General features: G+C 41.0%; 1 protein-coding gene across 1 annotated transcript in view; it reads right to left on the minus strand.

Moving 5' to 3' along the window:
- MED12L (mediator complex subunit 12L) overlaps positions 1–16,190 on the minus strand; it is a 316,215-nt gene that overhangs the window by 217,110 nt on the left and 82,915 nt on the right. The window contains exons 13-17 of the mRNA XM_024131828.2: positions 9,428–9,559; positions 6,768–6,894; positions 3,348–3,562; positions 1,935–2,039; positions 904–1,080 (exon numbers count right to left, since the gene is read on the minus strand). Of these exons, the coding sequence (XP_023987596.1) occupies positions 904–1,080; positions 1,935–2,039; positions 3,348–3,562; positions 6,768–6,894; positions 9,428–9,559 (756 nt within the window). The remainder of the gene's footprint in view (positions 1–903; positions 1,081–1,934; positions 2,040–3,347; positions 3,563–6,767; positions 6,895–9,427; positions 9,560–16,190) is intronic.

Raw genomic sequence — 16,190 nt, forward strand, 5'->3', positions numbered from 1 at the left:
CAATTACATTTTTTGTTAAAATAATAGTAATAATAGTCTTCAATGAAAAAAGAAAAAATGACTCACTGAAATTACACTTAAAATAAAATTCCAGGGAAAAAGATAGTGAACCTAAGAATTAAAAAAAAAAAAAAAAATTACAAATTTTGGCCCCATTTTCACTACAAATGTCAAAAAAACTAAACTTGTTTCCCTTCAGAATAAAGCATATCACTTGTTATGACTCAAAACACTAAATTTCCTGGCAACTATTTTCCATTTGCTATCCAGTTCTTAAAGTCAACAGGTCAAAATCCAAGTCCATCTCATACACAGCCTCTTCTATGAAGCCATAACCGATTTCTCAACCAGACGATCTCCCCCCTTCCAAAATGTATTCTTTGAGAGTGCAAGAGACGCAGGAATGTCAAACGGTTCTCCTTCCAGTGGACACTTGGGTTTTTACTTAATTACTGCACTTATTCTGGTGCTTGTCATTTTATAGACATTTGCCTCCCTCCTATCTTATTCATCTTTCCTGTGCCCCCAAATTCTTACTCATCTGTATAACACCAAAAGTACCTACCACAATACAGTGCACATAGAAGCTACTCAGTAAATGACTTTCAAATTGAAGTAGGAAAACACATTCAGACACCATTTGCAGTGACTCAGATGCTCTTAAGAAAAGGACATTAACATAGAAAATTCTGTTAAATCTAGCCAGCCAGTAGAAGTATCACACCACTAACTTGGACTACATGAGCACATAAGCTACATGATGAGAATCAATAACAAAAGAAGTAGTGAAGGCAAAAACTCACCTGCTATCGTACGTAGTACTCAGGCAAGCAGTTGAATAATCAATGGTCAATGACCCTGCAGTGAAATAATCAGGTTGCCAACTGACAAGCTGTGACTTACCAGAGGTATGGGAAAATGGGTTGCATACTGCAGATGTCGTAGGAGGTCATAATTAGATGGAAAAATTAACTCCCTTGGTTTTTCTCTCTTCAACAGCTTCTCACCGTTAACTGACATTCTTCTGCCCAGGGAAGGGTTAGCATTCTCACAGGACTCTCCAGGCATGGGAGAAAAAATCTAAGTCATGTAAAACAAATGTTGGAGATTGTAAACGAAAGAGAGCAAAACCCAAACACAGAACTTCAAACCCACAAGACACTCACACCATATCCTTTCCTTATTTAACCAATGAGCAAAATAATAAACTGTGTTAATTTGCACAAGTTTCATATTCAGATCATTAGCCTCATCCCCCATTCTGAAGATGAGACAATGACAAACACACACTTAAGAAATGTGCACAGCTACATTTCCTGGAGGACCAGAGATAAAATCAGACTTAGAGGTAAGTGTTTTCCTCATAGGGCTACATTTCCTAGAAAAACATATACAACAGAAATAATTCACTAATAAAGCTCATGAACGACAGATCTCAAGGTTTTAGTCTGTACCCCAACCAACATGTGTTTTCATAAAGAGTTAGTTACACATTGAGATCCCTGAGGAAGAACACGTTGTAATCATACCGAGATAAAGTAGAAGAGTGTACAACAAGTCCAGAGCCAGGAAAGCTGTTATTGAGAAGCTGAACACACATTCAGCAAATCAACATGGGCTGTCCTGATGAAACGACATTCATGTACTCCTGAGATAATGATCTCTAAATGAACAAAGGAGTCACAGTCACCCAGGAGGATGGGAGTGTTAGAATGTACAAAAGGAGGCGAGGCGGCCAAATCTGAGGATGAGCTGAAATGCGATAACTGCATGAGATGATCAACTGAGGCCTCGGGTGGAATGCAAGAGGGTGACATTCACGTCACAAGTACATAGTTCATTCCAATACACAGGGCAAGGGGAAGAAGGAGACAGTGGGGCAGAGGTGGGGAGGAGCGGTTAACGGTCAATAAGAACTTGAAGGTTGAACCTACTGGAAATTCCGAACCAAAGTCAGCTTTAAAGTCACTCTTGTCTACTTCATCAAAAATATTAGTAGTTCCTGAGTCAATGCCCATGTGCGCCATAATAGTCTGTTCCTAATAATTGCCAGAGAAAGAAAGTTACGTTGTAAATTTTGTAGTTCATAAAGAAGCTGGAGCTAAAACATGACAGTGACATTTTAAACCATCTTATGTCCCTTTTCCCCCTAGTGTCTTTTTTTCTCAATAAAAAGAAAAGGAAGTTAAGACACCCAATGCTTTACAAAGTCACATTATTTGTCCTCATGATGAAAAAGATTTAACTTCCGTGATATTTTAAGGGAAAAAGTACAAACTTCCTGATTAAAAACAAACTGGCCATAATTTCCTTCTTGGGGGTATTCCTAGTCACACGCTCAGCAACTTGCCTTAGTAAGAAAAACCTAAGAGTATATTTAAGATAATAAGATACTTTGATGTCCAAAAATAGAAAAGAGAAAACAGAAACATAGAAAAAGCATAAACAGGTAAAGTAACTTTATTTTTTACTCTTTTTAACTTCTACTGTGGACAAATTTAGAAACAAAAGTATTTACATTAAAGAAATAATTTTTAAAAATCTTAAGAGTACAAACTACAAATTCATGTGTGCAATTTTAATGGCAGGTTTTTAAATTACAAGGATAGCCACTATTTTTAAAATATCATTATAGTATATGCTTAAACTCTCACAGAACCAATATGACGCTTTATTTTTTTAAAACTGTCACAGTCTCTCACCATCTTCTACAATTTCCCATCACCAACTTCATGTTTTTTGCCTTGAAAATTTCCATAAGTATCTGGAACAATGTCCAAAATACAAGAAATCGGCAGAAAATTATAAAGTCATACTCACAGTATAAAGTATTTTGTTAAAAAGAGCAATTCTGCAACATTTGAGAGAGAGATTAAATTTTTAATTAATTGAAAAGAAAATACGATGTGTTATGACTAAAACGTACGTATAGAAGAGTGATATAAGTAATGAATGATACACTGGAGAAAAGATGCTCCTTAGAATGAAAACAGACGGGATGTTAGGGCCAAAACAAGTCCAATTTTGAGGCTCAACATTAAAGGAAAACTGGAGATTAGAAATACGTAAAATTGGAAGAATATAATTCCAATCCAATGAAAAATGTGATAGCCTGGCAAATCTTTTCATTACTAGTTTTAGCAAATCCAAAAGAAAATTCTAGGAGATATAAACTACAGTCCAAATTTTTTGTGTGTGAGTGAGAAGCAGAGATAAATAAATGAGCTTTGAAACAAGAGAGTACAACTGGAAACGATCACCTTTCCACCACCACATAATCCCTCTGAAAGCAGTTTCCCAGCAGAGTTTGGTTTCTGGGGCATGGAGCACCCCTCCCAGGGCCATACCTCCATTTTCACGTCATGGTCCTTCGGATAGTGCTCGTCTGCATTTTCTCCTGCTGGCGACCGGGGCCGAGTGGAGGCGGTGATGGACAGGTCTCCTCGAGAGATGAGGGTGCACATGTAGGCATCATGGGAGAAGACGTCATGCCGGATGAACTCACAGAAGAGCAGCACCAGGTTCACAAATTCCACCTTCTCACATTCACTGTTTGGATCCGCTGCAAAGAAACAAATTCAATCAAGAATCAGTTTCCTCAACTGGGTAGGGAAAAGAAAAAAAAAACAACCAATGACTAATCTTAAAAATATTTTCACTACTTTTCATTTTTTTTTTTTTAACAAAGTAAGGAATTTATTGGAAAATTATGAGGCTCTAGCTTTTTGCACAGAACTGGCACACCAGGTTTTTTGTTTGGTTTTTTTGTTTGTTTTAAATTTTTATTGTTTTTTTTTTTAACATCTTTATTGGAGTATAATCGCTTTACATTGTTGTGTTAGTTGCTGCTGTATAACAAAGAGAATCAGCTATATGTATATATGTATATCCCTATATCCCCTCCCTCTTGAACCTCCCTCCCACCCTCCCTATCCCACCCCTCTAGGTGGTCACAAAGCACGGAGCTGATCTCCCTGTGCTATGCGGCTGCTTCCCACTAGCTATCTCGTTGACATTCAGTAGTGTATATATGTCAATGCCACTCTCTCACTTCGTCCCAGCTTATACTTCCCCCTCCCCGTGTCCTCAAGTCCATTCTCTACGTCTACGTCTTTATTCCTGTCCTGCCCCTAGGTTCTTCAGAACCTTTTTTTTTTTTTAAGATTCCATATATATGTGTTAGCATACGGTATTTGTTTTTCTCCTTCTGACTTACTTCACTCTGTATGACAGACTCTAGGTCCATCCACCTCATTACAAATAACTCAATTTCGTTTCTTTTTATGGCCGAGTAATATTCCATTGTATATGTGTGCCGCATTTCTTTATCCATTCACCTGTCGATGGACACTTAGATTGCTTCCGTGTCCTGGCTATTGTAAATAGAGCTGCAATGAACACTGTGGTACATGACTCTTTTTGAATTATGGTTTTCTCAGGGTATATGCCCAGTAGTGGGATTGCTGGGTCACATGGTAGTTCTACCAAGAGGGTTCCCTTTTCTCCACACCCTCTCCAGCATTTACTGTTTGTAGATTTTTTGATGATGGCTATTCTGACTGGAGTGAGGTGATACCTCATTGTGGTTTTGATCTGCATTTCTCTAATGATTAGTGATGTTGAGCATTCTTTCATGTGTTTGTTGGCCATCTGTATATCTTCTTTGGAGAAGTGTCTCTTCAGGTCTTCTGCCCATTTTTGGATTGGGTTGTTTGTTTCTTTGATATTGAGCTGCATGAGCTGCTTGTATATTTTGGGGATTAATCCTTTGTCAGTTGCTTCATTTGCAAATATTTTCTCCCATTCTGAGGGCTGTCTTTTCGTCTTGTTTATGGTTTCCTTTGCTGTGGCACACCAGTTTTGACTGTCCCACTGTAACTGAAAAATACCAATAGTATCCAGTGTTCTAAGCACCATTTCTAGATTAAAGGTAGTGGTCCCTGGCAAATGAATGATGATTTAAGTAATCATGCAAACACACAAAATTTCAGGTAAGAAAAAACAAAAGCAGGGCTAGACTGCTTTCCTCTGGTTTTACTATTACAACTGCTCATGATTCATGACTCATGACGGTTTGTTCTACCTAGAGTGCATCCGTGTTTTGGGGGAGAGTGGTTTGCGCTTTTTCAAAGGAGACTTCACAATAGAACCATAATTCAGATGGTACTGGAAAAAACTAGTGAGTGGGATCCACGGAAAAGAAAAAGGGATAATGGAATAAAAAGGGCCCCAAGATGCAGCTGTGCCATCTTTTTAAATTCATAGCCAGTCTATTTCACTCACATTATGACTTTTAATATCGCAGCTGTAAAACTCTGTATCTGCACCTTTGAGAGAAGGTTAAAAAATGACTGAAGTACTGAGACTAAACCTGCAAAGCTCAGTCCCTGGTACCATCACATTCACAAACACCAATACAGACAACAGCTGGATCCAGGGAATACTACACTCAGTGCCCTAAACCTTAAGCCTAAATGTATGCTCTCGCCCATCTCCAAAGCCAATGAGGAGCAAGCTCGATTCAGAGAAGCGGAAGAGCTTTCTCTGACAGAGCAGTAAGTGGGGTCCAGAGCAAGCAAGGCATAGGAGGAGGAAGTTCTTCCCAAATTTCTTTGGCAACAGGAATGGAGACACGATGAGGGGAGCGAAGGGCAAATGTCTGTCTCCCCCAGGACACAAGGTAAGTCAGAGCTGCTGACTTCCATCGCTGACCACGTATTTTCTCCTCTCCGGAATCTCTCCTGTCCTTTCGTTTCTCTGCTCCCTTCTCCAGGCTTCAACACTGCTCCCTAAATTCCGACCACCAGCTTGTCTGGGGCTCTTGTTCTCCCTCTAGCCTAGAACAGCCACCAAGTAACTAAAAGAACCTCACCCCCAGGTGTCACTCAACCCTAAACAAGGCCCTCCTCAGAGGAACAGGAAGCAGTACTGTTTCTTGCTGCTTTACCTCTTTCTTCTCCACAGATGGTTCCCTTCTCTACCTTCCACTCTGTTCTCTCCTATCATTTGTCACTTTTTGCCATTTTTCTGTTTTTCCATCACCATCTATCCTGAGACCCTCCCTGCTGTCCTTTTTCAGATGAAAACCTCAGAATAAGGTCAAGCCCACTTAGCTCACACAAATGATTTCTTTAAAGTTTCCACCTACAGTATGAACCCACTGGGTGGTTGTTTATTCCCCAAATCCCCCTCTCCCCGCCAACAATGGAATAAAGACACAAAAAGAACATGATAGGACTTGAACATCCAAGACAGTGTAAGCAAGCAGCCAACCATCTTTACAAACTAGTTCCTGGTATCAGAGACCTGCTTATAAGGTACTTTTGTTTTATTTTTTTCCCCCTTTTAATGTCAGAAGTTAGAAAATCAGCAATTTAGAAAACAGTGCAAAAAGAGAAAGTTCATAATCACAATATATATATAATAAACATCACAGGACCTTAGCTCCTCTCTTTTGGTAAGAAAGATCTAGAAAGGGAAAATTAGTCCACCAAACACAAGGGAATGAGCTGACTTATTGTTTTAACTATTAAAACTCTGGAAATTTTTAAGTCTTTCAAGATTGCCTGATTCTAAAATCGCATAAAAGTCTCCAATGAAGATAGGCTACAGAATTTTGTGTGGTAAAATATGCATTATATTCAGTACAAAGAACTTTTGATAAGATTACAGATAAGGGAGGGGGGAGGGTTTTCTCCCCTTTCTGATCAATTCCAAAAAAGGTCAATCCCCTTACTTAAGATCTAAAAGCAAAGAGCTTTACTTACACAACGAGGGGGCCTGTGTATCTAAAAACCTTAGCAGAACATTCTGGAAAACAGGCAAACTAGATCCAGCAAGAGAGGCTGAAGAAATGGACTCCTTCTCATCTAAGACCTCTGATTCACCACATCTCTAAGATTAAAAATAAACAGGCAAAGTTAATTATAGAGGACAAGTTTGAAATGTGTTAGTTTTTTATTAACATTTATGTTCTTGGATAAAACAGGCAAAATTAATTGAAATTTCTGTTATTTATTTGAGGGCCATGCATCATAAGTGAATATAATTTCTAAAAGTTGAGGGAAACTGCCCCCGAACAATTCAAATGATCTCAAAGAACCCCTGTGAAAAACATTATCCATGTGAATTATACACTCTGCACAGCACAGTATGAATATCCGTTGAATGTGTAATAATAATAATACAATAATAATAATGTACAATAAACTACTCATTACCCCTATGCAAGACTGCTAAAAATAATTTGAGGTTGTCTTCATTTTTAAATAGTTCATGTTTTATGGTATTCCCTCCGAGAAATATTTGGGCATGTATTACTGCGTTTGATTCTTTTGTGTTTGTTTTTGTCAAGCAGTGAATTTACGAGTATGGTGAGGAAGTGTGGTATCAAATGAGAAAACTAACATTCTTCTTCTAATAAGATTCTTTCACGCATCACACTTCACCAAGAAGCTCTCTCAGAACCTCCTGGAATTTCCACAGTTCATGAAACACATCTAGAGAAGCTGTTTAACTTCTACATTCTTAAGGTCAGGACTTGTTGGAAGACCGGTAAAGAAACAGTTTAGAAGCAACCAGAACCTCATTTTCTATTCTTTTTGATATCCCTTTGATTCTTCCCATTTTCATTATCTATTTTAATATTAAAATATTATTATACTTAGATATGATTTATTCAATCCATCCTCTCCTTATAAAGGTCAAATTTTGAAAATTGATTAATAGCAATCAATTATCTTAAACACTTCAGAGAGAATACATTTTTAGCTATGAATACATTTACACCTATTAAAATTACTGTCGTCTATATGTGAACCTCTTCTGAGTGTGTGTGTGTGTGTGTGTGTGTGTGTGTGTGTGTGTGTGTGAGTGCGGGTGTGTGTGTGTGTGTGTGTGAGTGGTGGGGGTGTGGGCGGTGTTCTGGGATACACAAGCGGGGAGGGGAAGACACAATAAAAACAATCCAGAAGGAGCAATGAAATTTGAGGACTTCAACTTTAGTTACTGAGGTTTAATCATTGCAATTCGCTGTAGAATATATTCTATGCATAAAGACGTAGGAAAAAAGCAATGAAACGCTTTTCCTAATTTGGCCATTGTAGAAGGGGCCATGTGGTTTACACCTTAGCATCAATATCCTTAAGCCCCAATTTCCACGACACGGCCTTTTGTATTTGTCAAGCTAACTCTACTAGGCATTAAATAAGAAGGCAATAAGAGGGCACCAGGCATTAACTGAGAAGCCAATGAGGAAAGTAAAACAGAGCCGCCTGAGAAAGAGGGGCCGAGGGGTGGGTGCCGTTACCTGTAGATAAGGTGGGGATGGAGGAGCTTCCTGAGGAGGTGACCCATGTTGGGCCAGGAATGCCAGACAGGAAGCGACACCTCCGGAAACAGGAATGGCCGTGTAAAGGGGGGGGGGGGGCGGGCACCGTGTGTGTGAGGACAAGGAAGCCCAGAGCAGCTGGGGCTGTGCGTCACCCAGCGGAGGGAGGTCCGGGAGGAGGGGGGAAGCGCAGGTGCGGGGCTCCTGTGAGGCTCTGTGGGTCACGGGAAGGAACCACTGGGAGTTTCAGGAAGGGGACAATGTGATCTGTGTCCATTTTGAAAAGGCGTCTCTGGCTGCTGGGTGGAGGATGGTGGGGCACACGGGAGGGAGGGAGGGAGACGCTAGGCAGGAGGCCCTGCGGTCCCAACTGTCCAGGGGAGAGGTGACAAGGCTGGTCAGATCACACACATGCCTTCTCCAGAGCGGCCCCCGCCAGGCCCCGCAGGCAGAAAGGAAGGCTCACCTGGAAGCTTTCCTTCAACAAAGCTAATGCCGACGAGGTTAGCTTTGCTTGTTCCCTTCTAATCTACTCTGGAGGCTTTACTTGCTCTCTCCGGGGCCAGAACACAATCTCAAAAACGAATACAAATTGGCATCTGTAACCTCACAGTCAGGACTGCCTCAAGAAAGTATTTCTAGATCCACTACCTGTATGTACATATACACAAATGTATATATACCACGTGTACAGACATCTATGTAGGTGTGTGTGCCTTAACCTCACACAGGGAGATTTCCATTGTAAATCAGATACTGAAGTTTTATTTTAAAGTAGTCCACAATATAAATTATTGGCTTCATCGAGTTAGAGGGATCCTACTATGGAGTCCTTATGTGAATTTGTATATTCTTCCTTTTCCCTTCAAAAGGGGAAAAAAAAAAAAAAAAGCATAAAGAGAGAATAAGAAACTTGGCTTCATCGAGTTAGAGGGATCCTACTATGGAGTCCTTATGTGAATTTGTATATTCTTCCTTTTCCCTTCAAAAGGGGAAAAAAAAAAAAAAAAAAGCATAATGAGAATAAGAAACAGAATCCTGCCCAAAGCAGTATTTGTAAACAATGGCAGCGACAAGGAGAAGGAAAACCCAACCTACCTCTGCCTCGATTTCCGCTTGCCTCTTCTCCAAGAGCTTTGCCACAGCCATGGCCCTGTGCTTGCCTGATCTCTTACAGCTCACGGCCCATTCGCACAGCAGCGTCACCACAGCTTCATCGCTGGGGGCAGCCTAACGACCAACAGAAATGGGTACCAGCCATGTCACATGAAACAGTCACCTGATGCACGAGACTTAGGATGCAAGCCACAGAATATGTGAAGTTTGAAGCTTTCTTCTTACATTGTTTTACATTTGTTTTAGAAAGTGTCCCCAAATCTATTTTAACTGAGGTATAAAGAGTAGAACGTCAGTCATCAGGAAGGAAATCACTTACTTAGAACAGCCGAATCTGTGACAATTCCAAGAAAATTAAGAGTTTCCTTGTATATGCTTTCACTTACACAGGATCATAAGGCAGCCCCATCAAGCCTCCAGAGCTCAATTTCAAAGGAAACAGAAAAGGAGACCGACCACTGAATATCAAGGACAGCTGTTACAAAGCCCAAGTACTTCACTCCACCGCTGAGCCCCTTGGGTCCTCACTCACCGCCTCCGTCAACACATAATCCTAACAAGCCAGGCTAGCGGGTCTCCCAGTCCAAGGAGGAATTGGAAGGAACAAACTGGAGGGGAGGCCGGCATGCTGATCAAAACTCACGGCCTTAGAAACAACAAGCATGAAGAGGGACAGCCAGGCATAGAAAGGAACAAGAGTTCCAAGCAGACCCAGTTAACAGAGGACGGTACCCTGGATCTGGGTAGGGCTCAGCACTGCCCCCAGAACCATCAGCTGTAGCTGCCCTGGCCCACAGATGCATACCACAGACTGAGGACCAGAAGAGTCAGAGAAAGGCCACAGGGACCCAAGTGACATGAACTGCGGGGGGAGAGGGGGTGTAAGTAAGCAGGGGATCGTCCCCCTATACAATCACACCTTTCCCCGCAGAGGAGCTATGCCAAACACTGAACATCACCTGCTCATTTTTAACGTCGGCCCAGTTGTATAAACACTACGCCAAAAGAACCAGACAATCACAGGACTGGCACTTATATGCTGTGTGAGACGCTCTTAACTTTTTAGAATCCGTAAGCTCAATTAAGATTATGATAGCTAGGCGCACACTCTCAGGAAAAATACACATATACACACATGTACTTTATAGCACAACACTTCAGAAGGTTCCAAGAATCCCTGATCAGCTTTTAGATACCAGCAGACAATTCAGATCATGAAAATCAGTTTATTCCAAGACTTTTAGCCGTCCTACCCTAAGTTCGGTTAAACACATGCCGACTTAAAGAAATGTTATCTGGGGCAGATATCTCAAAAGGAGCTCTGAGTCTCTTAATTTAGAACAAGAGAAATAATTCAACTACAATGTACAAAGGATGAACATAACATTTAAAAAAGAAAGCAAACTGGGAGGAATTCCTGCCTGGATTCAATCCAATGCTGGGAAAAGCAAAAGATATAAAAGTCAATGCAGTGAAGTGCTGCATGCTTAGATTTAGAATATTAAACAGAACCAAAGGATTTATTTTAAAAATACTACCATCAGTTTTTAATAAATTCATCGGTCAGTAATGTGCATTATATCTACATTTACCAAGTTTTTTTCCCTCTGCATCATCAAACAAAATGAAAATGTGCTACAGAAGAATAACTGACTCACCCAACGTAAGTAATAAGCTCTGCTTGACCTAGAAATGCATAGAGAAAACTATATAAAGGAAAAGACTTCTTTTTAACACACCCAGATATTGATCACTGGTTTGGGGCAGAAAGGTGCTAGAAAACAAGTCTTGGGAAAGAGAGAATTCACTTTCAGAAACACTTATTAAGCACCCAGGATATGCCAGGCATTGAGGAAATAAAAATTTTAAAGATCTGGCCCTTGTTCTCAAAAAGTTCACCCTCTACAGGGAAAAGCAGAAAAGGCAACTAATCATAAAGCAACAAGCTGTTCTGAAGGTGTGGGGAGGGAAGTGACCGAGTTAAGGCCCCGGCACCTTCCACATCTCGTAGGCGATGAGATGTGCCGGCTTACCGACTTCCGAGATACTAACTTGAAGACACACGGGCCTGCAGTCTACCCACTGCAGTTGTGGCCTCGATGTGTAATTATTAGGAATTAAGTGAATTAAGAACATCAGGGGGAAACGCTGCTAAAAGACTGAGTCTTAAAATATAAAATTTTAATTATGCCCATAAACAGTTACACATTTCAAAATCTATTTTCAACCTACAAGTATTTTCCAATCCCGGCCAGATTCCACAAGTGCAAAGGCCACTCCTTTCTGAATATCAAACAGCCTGCCAAATGAGGCCACTCTTTCCGGAGGATACTGGAGGGCTGGGGAGGGAGGAATTGGCAGGCTCGGGGCTGATTTTAGAAGAAACAGCAAACTATTACAAAAGAGGTTTTATGACTAACTTCTCAGAAGATCATATCGGAAAATCAGGTGATATTACGCCAACCTCAAGGCAAGCTATCTCTGCAATATAAATAATTACATATTTATATACTTGAGTCATAAGGCGTTTCATTCTTCTTTACTATTGAAAACTTGTTATAACATAAATTTTTAAAATTTAGCATTGCTTTCTGAGGTAACTTCCCATTCAAACATCCCTTTCCCCCCTATTTACTACAAAATTTTGGTTCACATTTTTTTTTTTTTTTTTTTTTTTTTTGCGGTACGCGGGCCTCTCCCTGGCGGGCCTTCCCGTTGCAGAGCATAGGCTCCGGACGCACCTCTCCCGTTGCGGAGCACAGGCTCCGGACGCGCAGGCTCAGCGGCCATGGCTCACGGGCCCAGCCGCTCCGCGGCACGTGGGATCCTCCCGGACCGGGGCACGAACCCGTGTCCCCTGCATCGGCAGGCGGACTCTCAACCACTGCGCCACCAGGGAAGCCCACTTTTTTTTTGGTTCATATTTTAAGTGGTTTTACCAAGAGGTCTTTTCTAGATTCCACTAATTATCAAAAATGAGGAGGGGCCCCTGCTTACGTCACTCTAAACACCAGCTCCAGGGTACACCCCATCAGACACGTTCAAGAGGCATACAGACAGACAACCATGCACAGATGCCTCCTCATACCCCACCACCCAGAGCCCTGACACTGCTCTGCTCTAGGTAATTTTTAGAAAATTATTAGAGGATGGCTTCCATTTGCCAGATGCTATCTTACAAATTAATTCGAATAACTGTCAAAAGGACATCATGACTTCAAATAGGGAAGTTGAAACGCATTATCATCCTGTAAACAGATGTCTAAAAATATTAAACTCCCTTTCTTTAAGGCAACCCATAACTGTAGAGTGGAATTTAATAAATATTATTTTAAAACAAAATAACTTCAAAGCAAAAATTTGAGGTAATTTAGCAGCTCAAGATATGAACTAAATATAGGCCCCTGCCTTCCACGAGATGGCAATTAAGTGGGACAGACATACATGTACATAAATAATTTGGACGCATAAAAAAAGAAAACGAAAATTATTGCAGAAAGCCAACAGCATTTAACAGGAGCAGAGAGAGAGGACTGAAGGGAATTATTATATGCTTCTTTTAGACGGTGGCTTTCAAGAAAAGTTTTGAGGAATGAATTAAATTTCAAAACTGAGATGCACAGGGAGTTCCCGGCGGCCCAGTGGTTAGCACTCGGTGCTTTCACTGCCGGGGCCTGGGTGCAGATTCTAGCTGGGGAACTAAGATCCCACAAGCCGCCAAAAAATGAGAGAGAGAGAGAGAGAGAGAGAGAGAGAGAGAGAGAGAGAGAGAGAGAGAGAGAGAGAGAGAGAGAGAGACGGGAGAAAAAAATGGAATTAAACAAACAAACAAACAAAAACTGGGATGAGCAAAAGGAGAAGTAAGTATACGGTAGGCAGAATAATCTCCCTCCCCCACCCCAAAGATGTGCACATCCTCATCTCAGGACCTGTGAATATGTTACCGTAAATGACAAAAGGGGACTGTGTAGTAGTTGTGATTGAGACAAGGGTCTTGAGAAGAGGCGATTGCCCTGCATTATTTGGGTGGGCCCAATGTAATCACATTGGAGCTTGTAAGGGAAAGGGAAGGCAGGAGAGTCAGAGGAAGACATGCGACAACGGAAACAGGAGTCAGAGGCAGGGAGAGATTTGAAGATACCATGCTGTTGACTTTGAGGATGGAGCAAGGGGACACAAGCTAAGGAATGCAGGTGATCTCTAGAAAATCTAGAAGATCTCTAGAGATCTTCTAGATCTCTAGAAGCTGGAAATGCAAGGAAACAGATTCTCCCCTAGAGCCTGCAGAAGGAACGCAGCCCAACTGACCCTTTGATTAGAGTCCAGTTAAGATCATAACCTCCAGAACCATAAAGAGAATAAATCTGTGCTGTTTGAAGCCACTAAATTTCTGATAACTTGTTACAGCAGCAATAGGAAATTAATTCGAAGAAGTGTTTTAAACAAACACACAAAAAGTAGTGTTGAGGTTCAAGGAATTATAGGGGCAGAGGACTGCTGTTTAAATGGTAAATATAGGAAGGCTACAATACAATATTAAAAATCCAGGGGAAAAAGTTTAATGATAACTCACGGAAGAAGAGTACCACGAACTAGGTAGTAGCCTCATTAATACAGTTACTTATTAATTCATCAATAAATATGTATTGCCGCCAGGCCCTCTTCTAGGCATTAAACAGTCTCATGTATTACTTTGTGGGAATAAAAGTTGGTATTTCCCTTTTGGATGAACTGTCTACCATATAACAAGAGTCTTTAAAATGTTCCCATTATTTGCTTCAAGAATTCAATCTCTGAGACTATAGCTCAAGGAAATTATCTTAAAGTAAAATGATATGAGTCCTCTAGGCATCAGTGAAGCATGATCCCAAGATACTCACCCCCTCCCAGCTCCCAAAACTGACAAAGTTTCCCTCTGAAATTTTAAAGAGTCACCTAAAGGATCAAATCAGAGAAAACCAGGTGACCTTACAGGGAGAGAAAGGTCTACACAGATGATTCACAGGCCAGAGAATCTGTCTTCAGCAGTGGAACCATGGAAATTTTTGTGATGGTGGTTTTGTTTTATTTCTATTTTTCTGCAGGCAAAGAGCAATATTTCAATATCTACCTAAAGATGCATAAATAGGAGAGGCAGCTAAGACAGGCTTGTAACGGAACACAGGAGAGGGGAAGTCAGAGGTGCACGATTACCAGCAAAGCTCAAATCCTCCCAAGAAGAGAAGTTCTCAGACCTCAGACAAGGTCTGCTCTCTGTCTGCCCACCATTTTTCCCTTCTTCCGGGAACAGCACGCTTACTTCTTCTGGGGGTACTACTCCTCCTCCTGCCCCAAGTGGTTCAAGGAGGGGGTTACTAACTGTAGTGCCCCATCCTCTCAGCTTCAATGCGACATTCTCGAGCTGGGCCTTTGATGGGCAGTGAAGACTTTAGGCAATTCTTTGAACACAAGAAGAAAAAAAAAAAATCACTCTAACAGGTACTCGTTACATGCACTGCTCTCTGCTCAGTCTTGTAAAATATTCTGGATGCTAAAGAGACTAGCCCTGACCAAATGAAATTGTCTGTTTCTATTCTAATCAAATATCGATTTTCAGAACAGGTTTTGTGCAATATATATTGCTTATTCTAGTCATTACTAAAGTCTTAGCACTTTTAACTGGCCAAAGCAGACAAAACAATAAATGGAAAGTATCAATACTTGACCTTAAATGTAAACCTTTCAGTCGCCTCTAATGAAAATTTAAAATAAAAAATAACTTGGTATGGGCTTAATCACTCTCAAAATCACTAACAAAGATAACGATGGCAAATTTTCAGGTGCTAGTAACAAAGAGAATTCACATTTATTATTGAGTGCTTACTCAGTTTGCAGTCAGACACGACGATGTGTTTCCAGAATTATTTCTTTTAATCTTCACTAGCTAAGAGCTAGTTATTATGATTATCCTCATTTTACAAATAAGGAAACCAAGGCATAGAGATGTTAAATAACTTGCCCAAGATCACTCAACTAATTAATGGAACTCTTGCCACAAGATAAATCTTGGGAAATGAACTAAATAAGTAGAGCTACACTGTGTTCAAAGAACCTGGAAGGTGATCTTGACCCTCCCCCAGAGTACACGATGGCCCCGAGCTTCTCTTTGCTCTTCTGCCTCTACTCTGGGTGCTCAGAGCATCAAAGTATTCTGCTCCCTTGTGCAATAATATTTATTTCCATGTAATATGCATCTTTCACAACATAGCTTCATGGCTACTGGCTTTAAATATCCATTAGGAAAGGGAAACACACCTCTCAACTATTAAAGAAAAGTACTTCATCTTCCCAAACACTACAAGCCAGAGTTGGAGTCTTCATGGGCAGTAACAGACAGCTTTTCATACTGGTACTTTGACAGATAGTAAGAAGTTGTTGAAAATACACAGCATGCACCCCCCTAGCCTCTAACTACACACAGGCTAATGGGATAAACAAGAATAGGAGAGAGACAGAGAGCCATGACACATAAAGTTAAGGTCAGAGAAAAAGCACCAAACTAGGGGGTCAAGAATGTGGGGTCGGGCTTCCCTGGTGGTGCAGTGGTTAAGAATCTGCCTGCCAATGCTGAGAACACGGTTCGAGCCCTGGTCCGGGAAGATCCCACACGTCGCAGAGCAACTAAGCCCGTGCGCCACAACTACTGAGCCTGCGCTCTAGAGCCCACGAGCCACAACTACTGAAGCCCGCGCGCCTAGAGCCCGTG

This window comes from Physeter macrocephalus, chromosome 1, assembly GCF_002837175.3.
Source record: "Physeter macrocephalus isolate SW-GA chromosome 1, ASM283717v5, whole genome shotgun sequence".
Classification (NCBI taxonomy): domain Eukaryota; kingdom Metazoa; phylum Chordata; class Mammalia; order Artiodactyla; family Physeteridae; genus Physeter; species Physeter macrocephalus.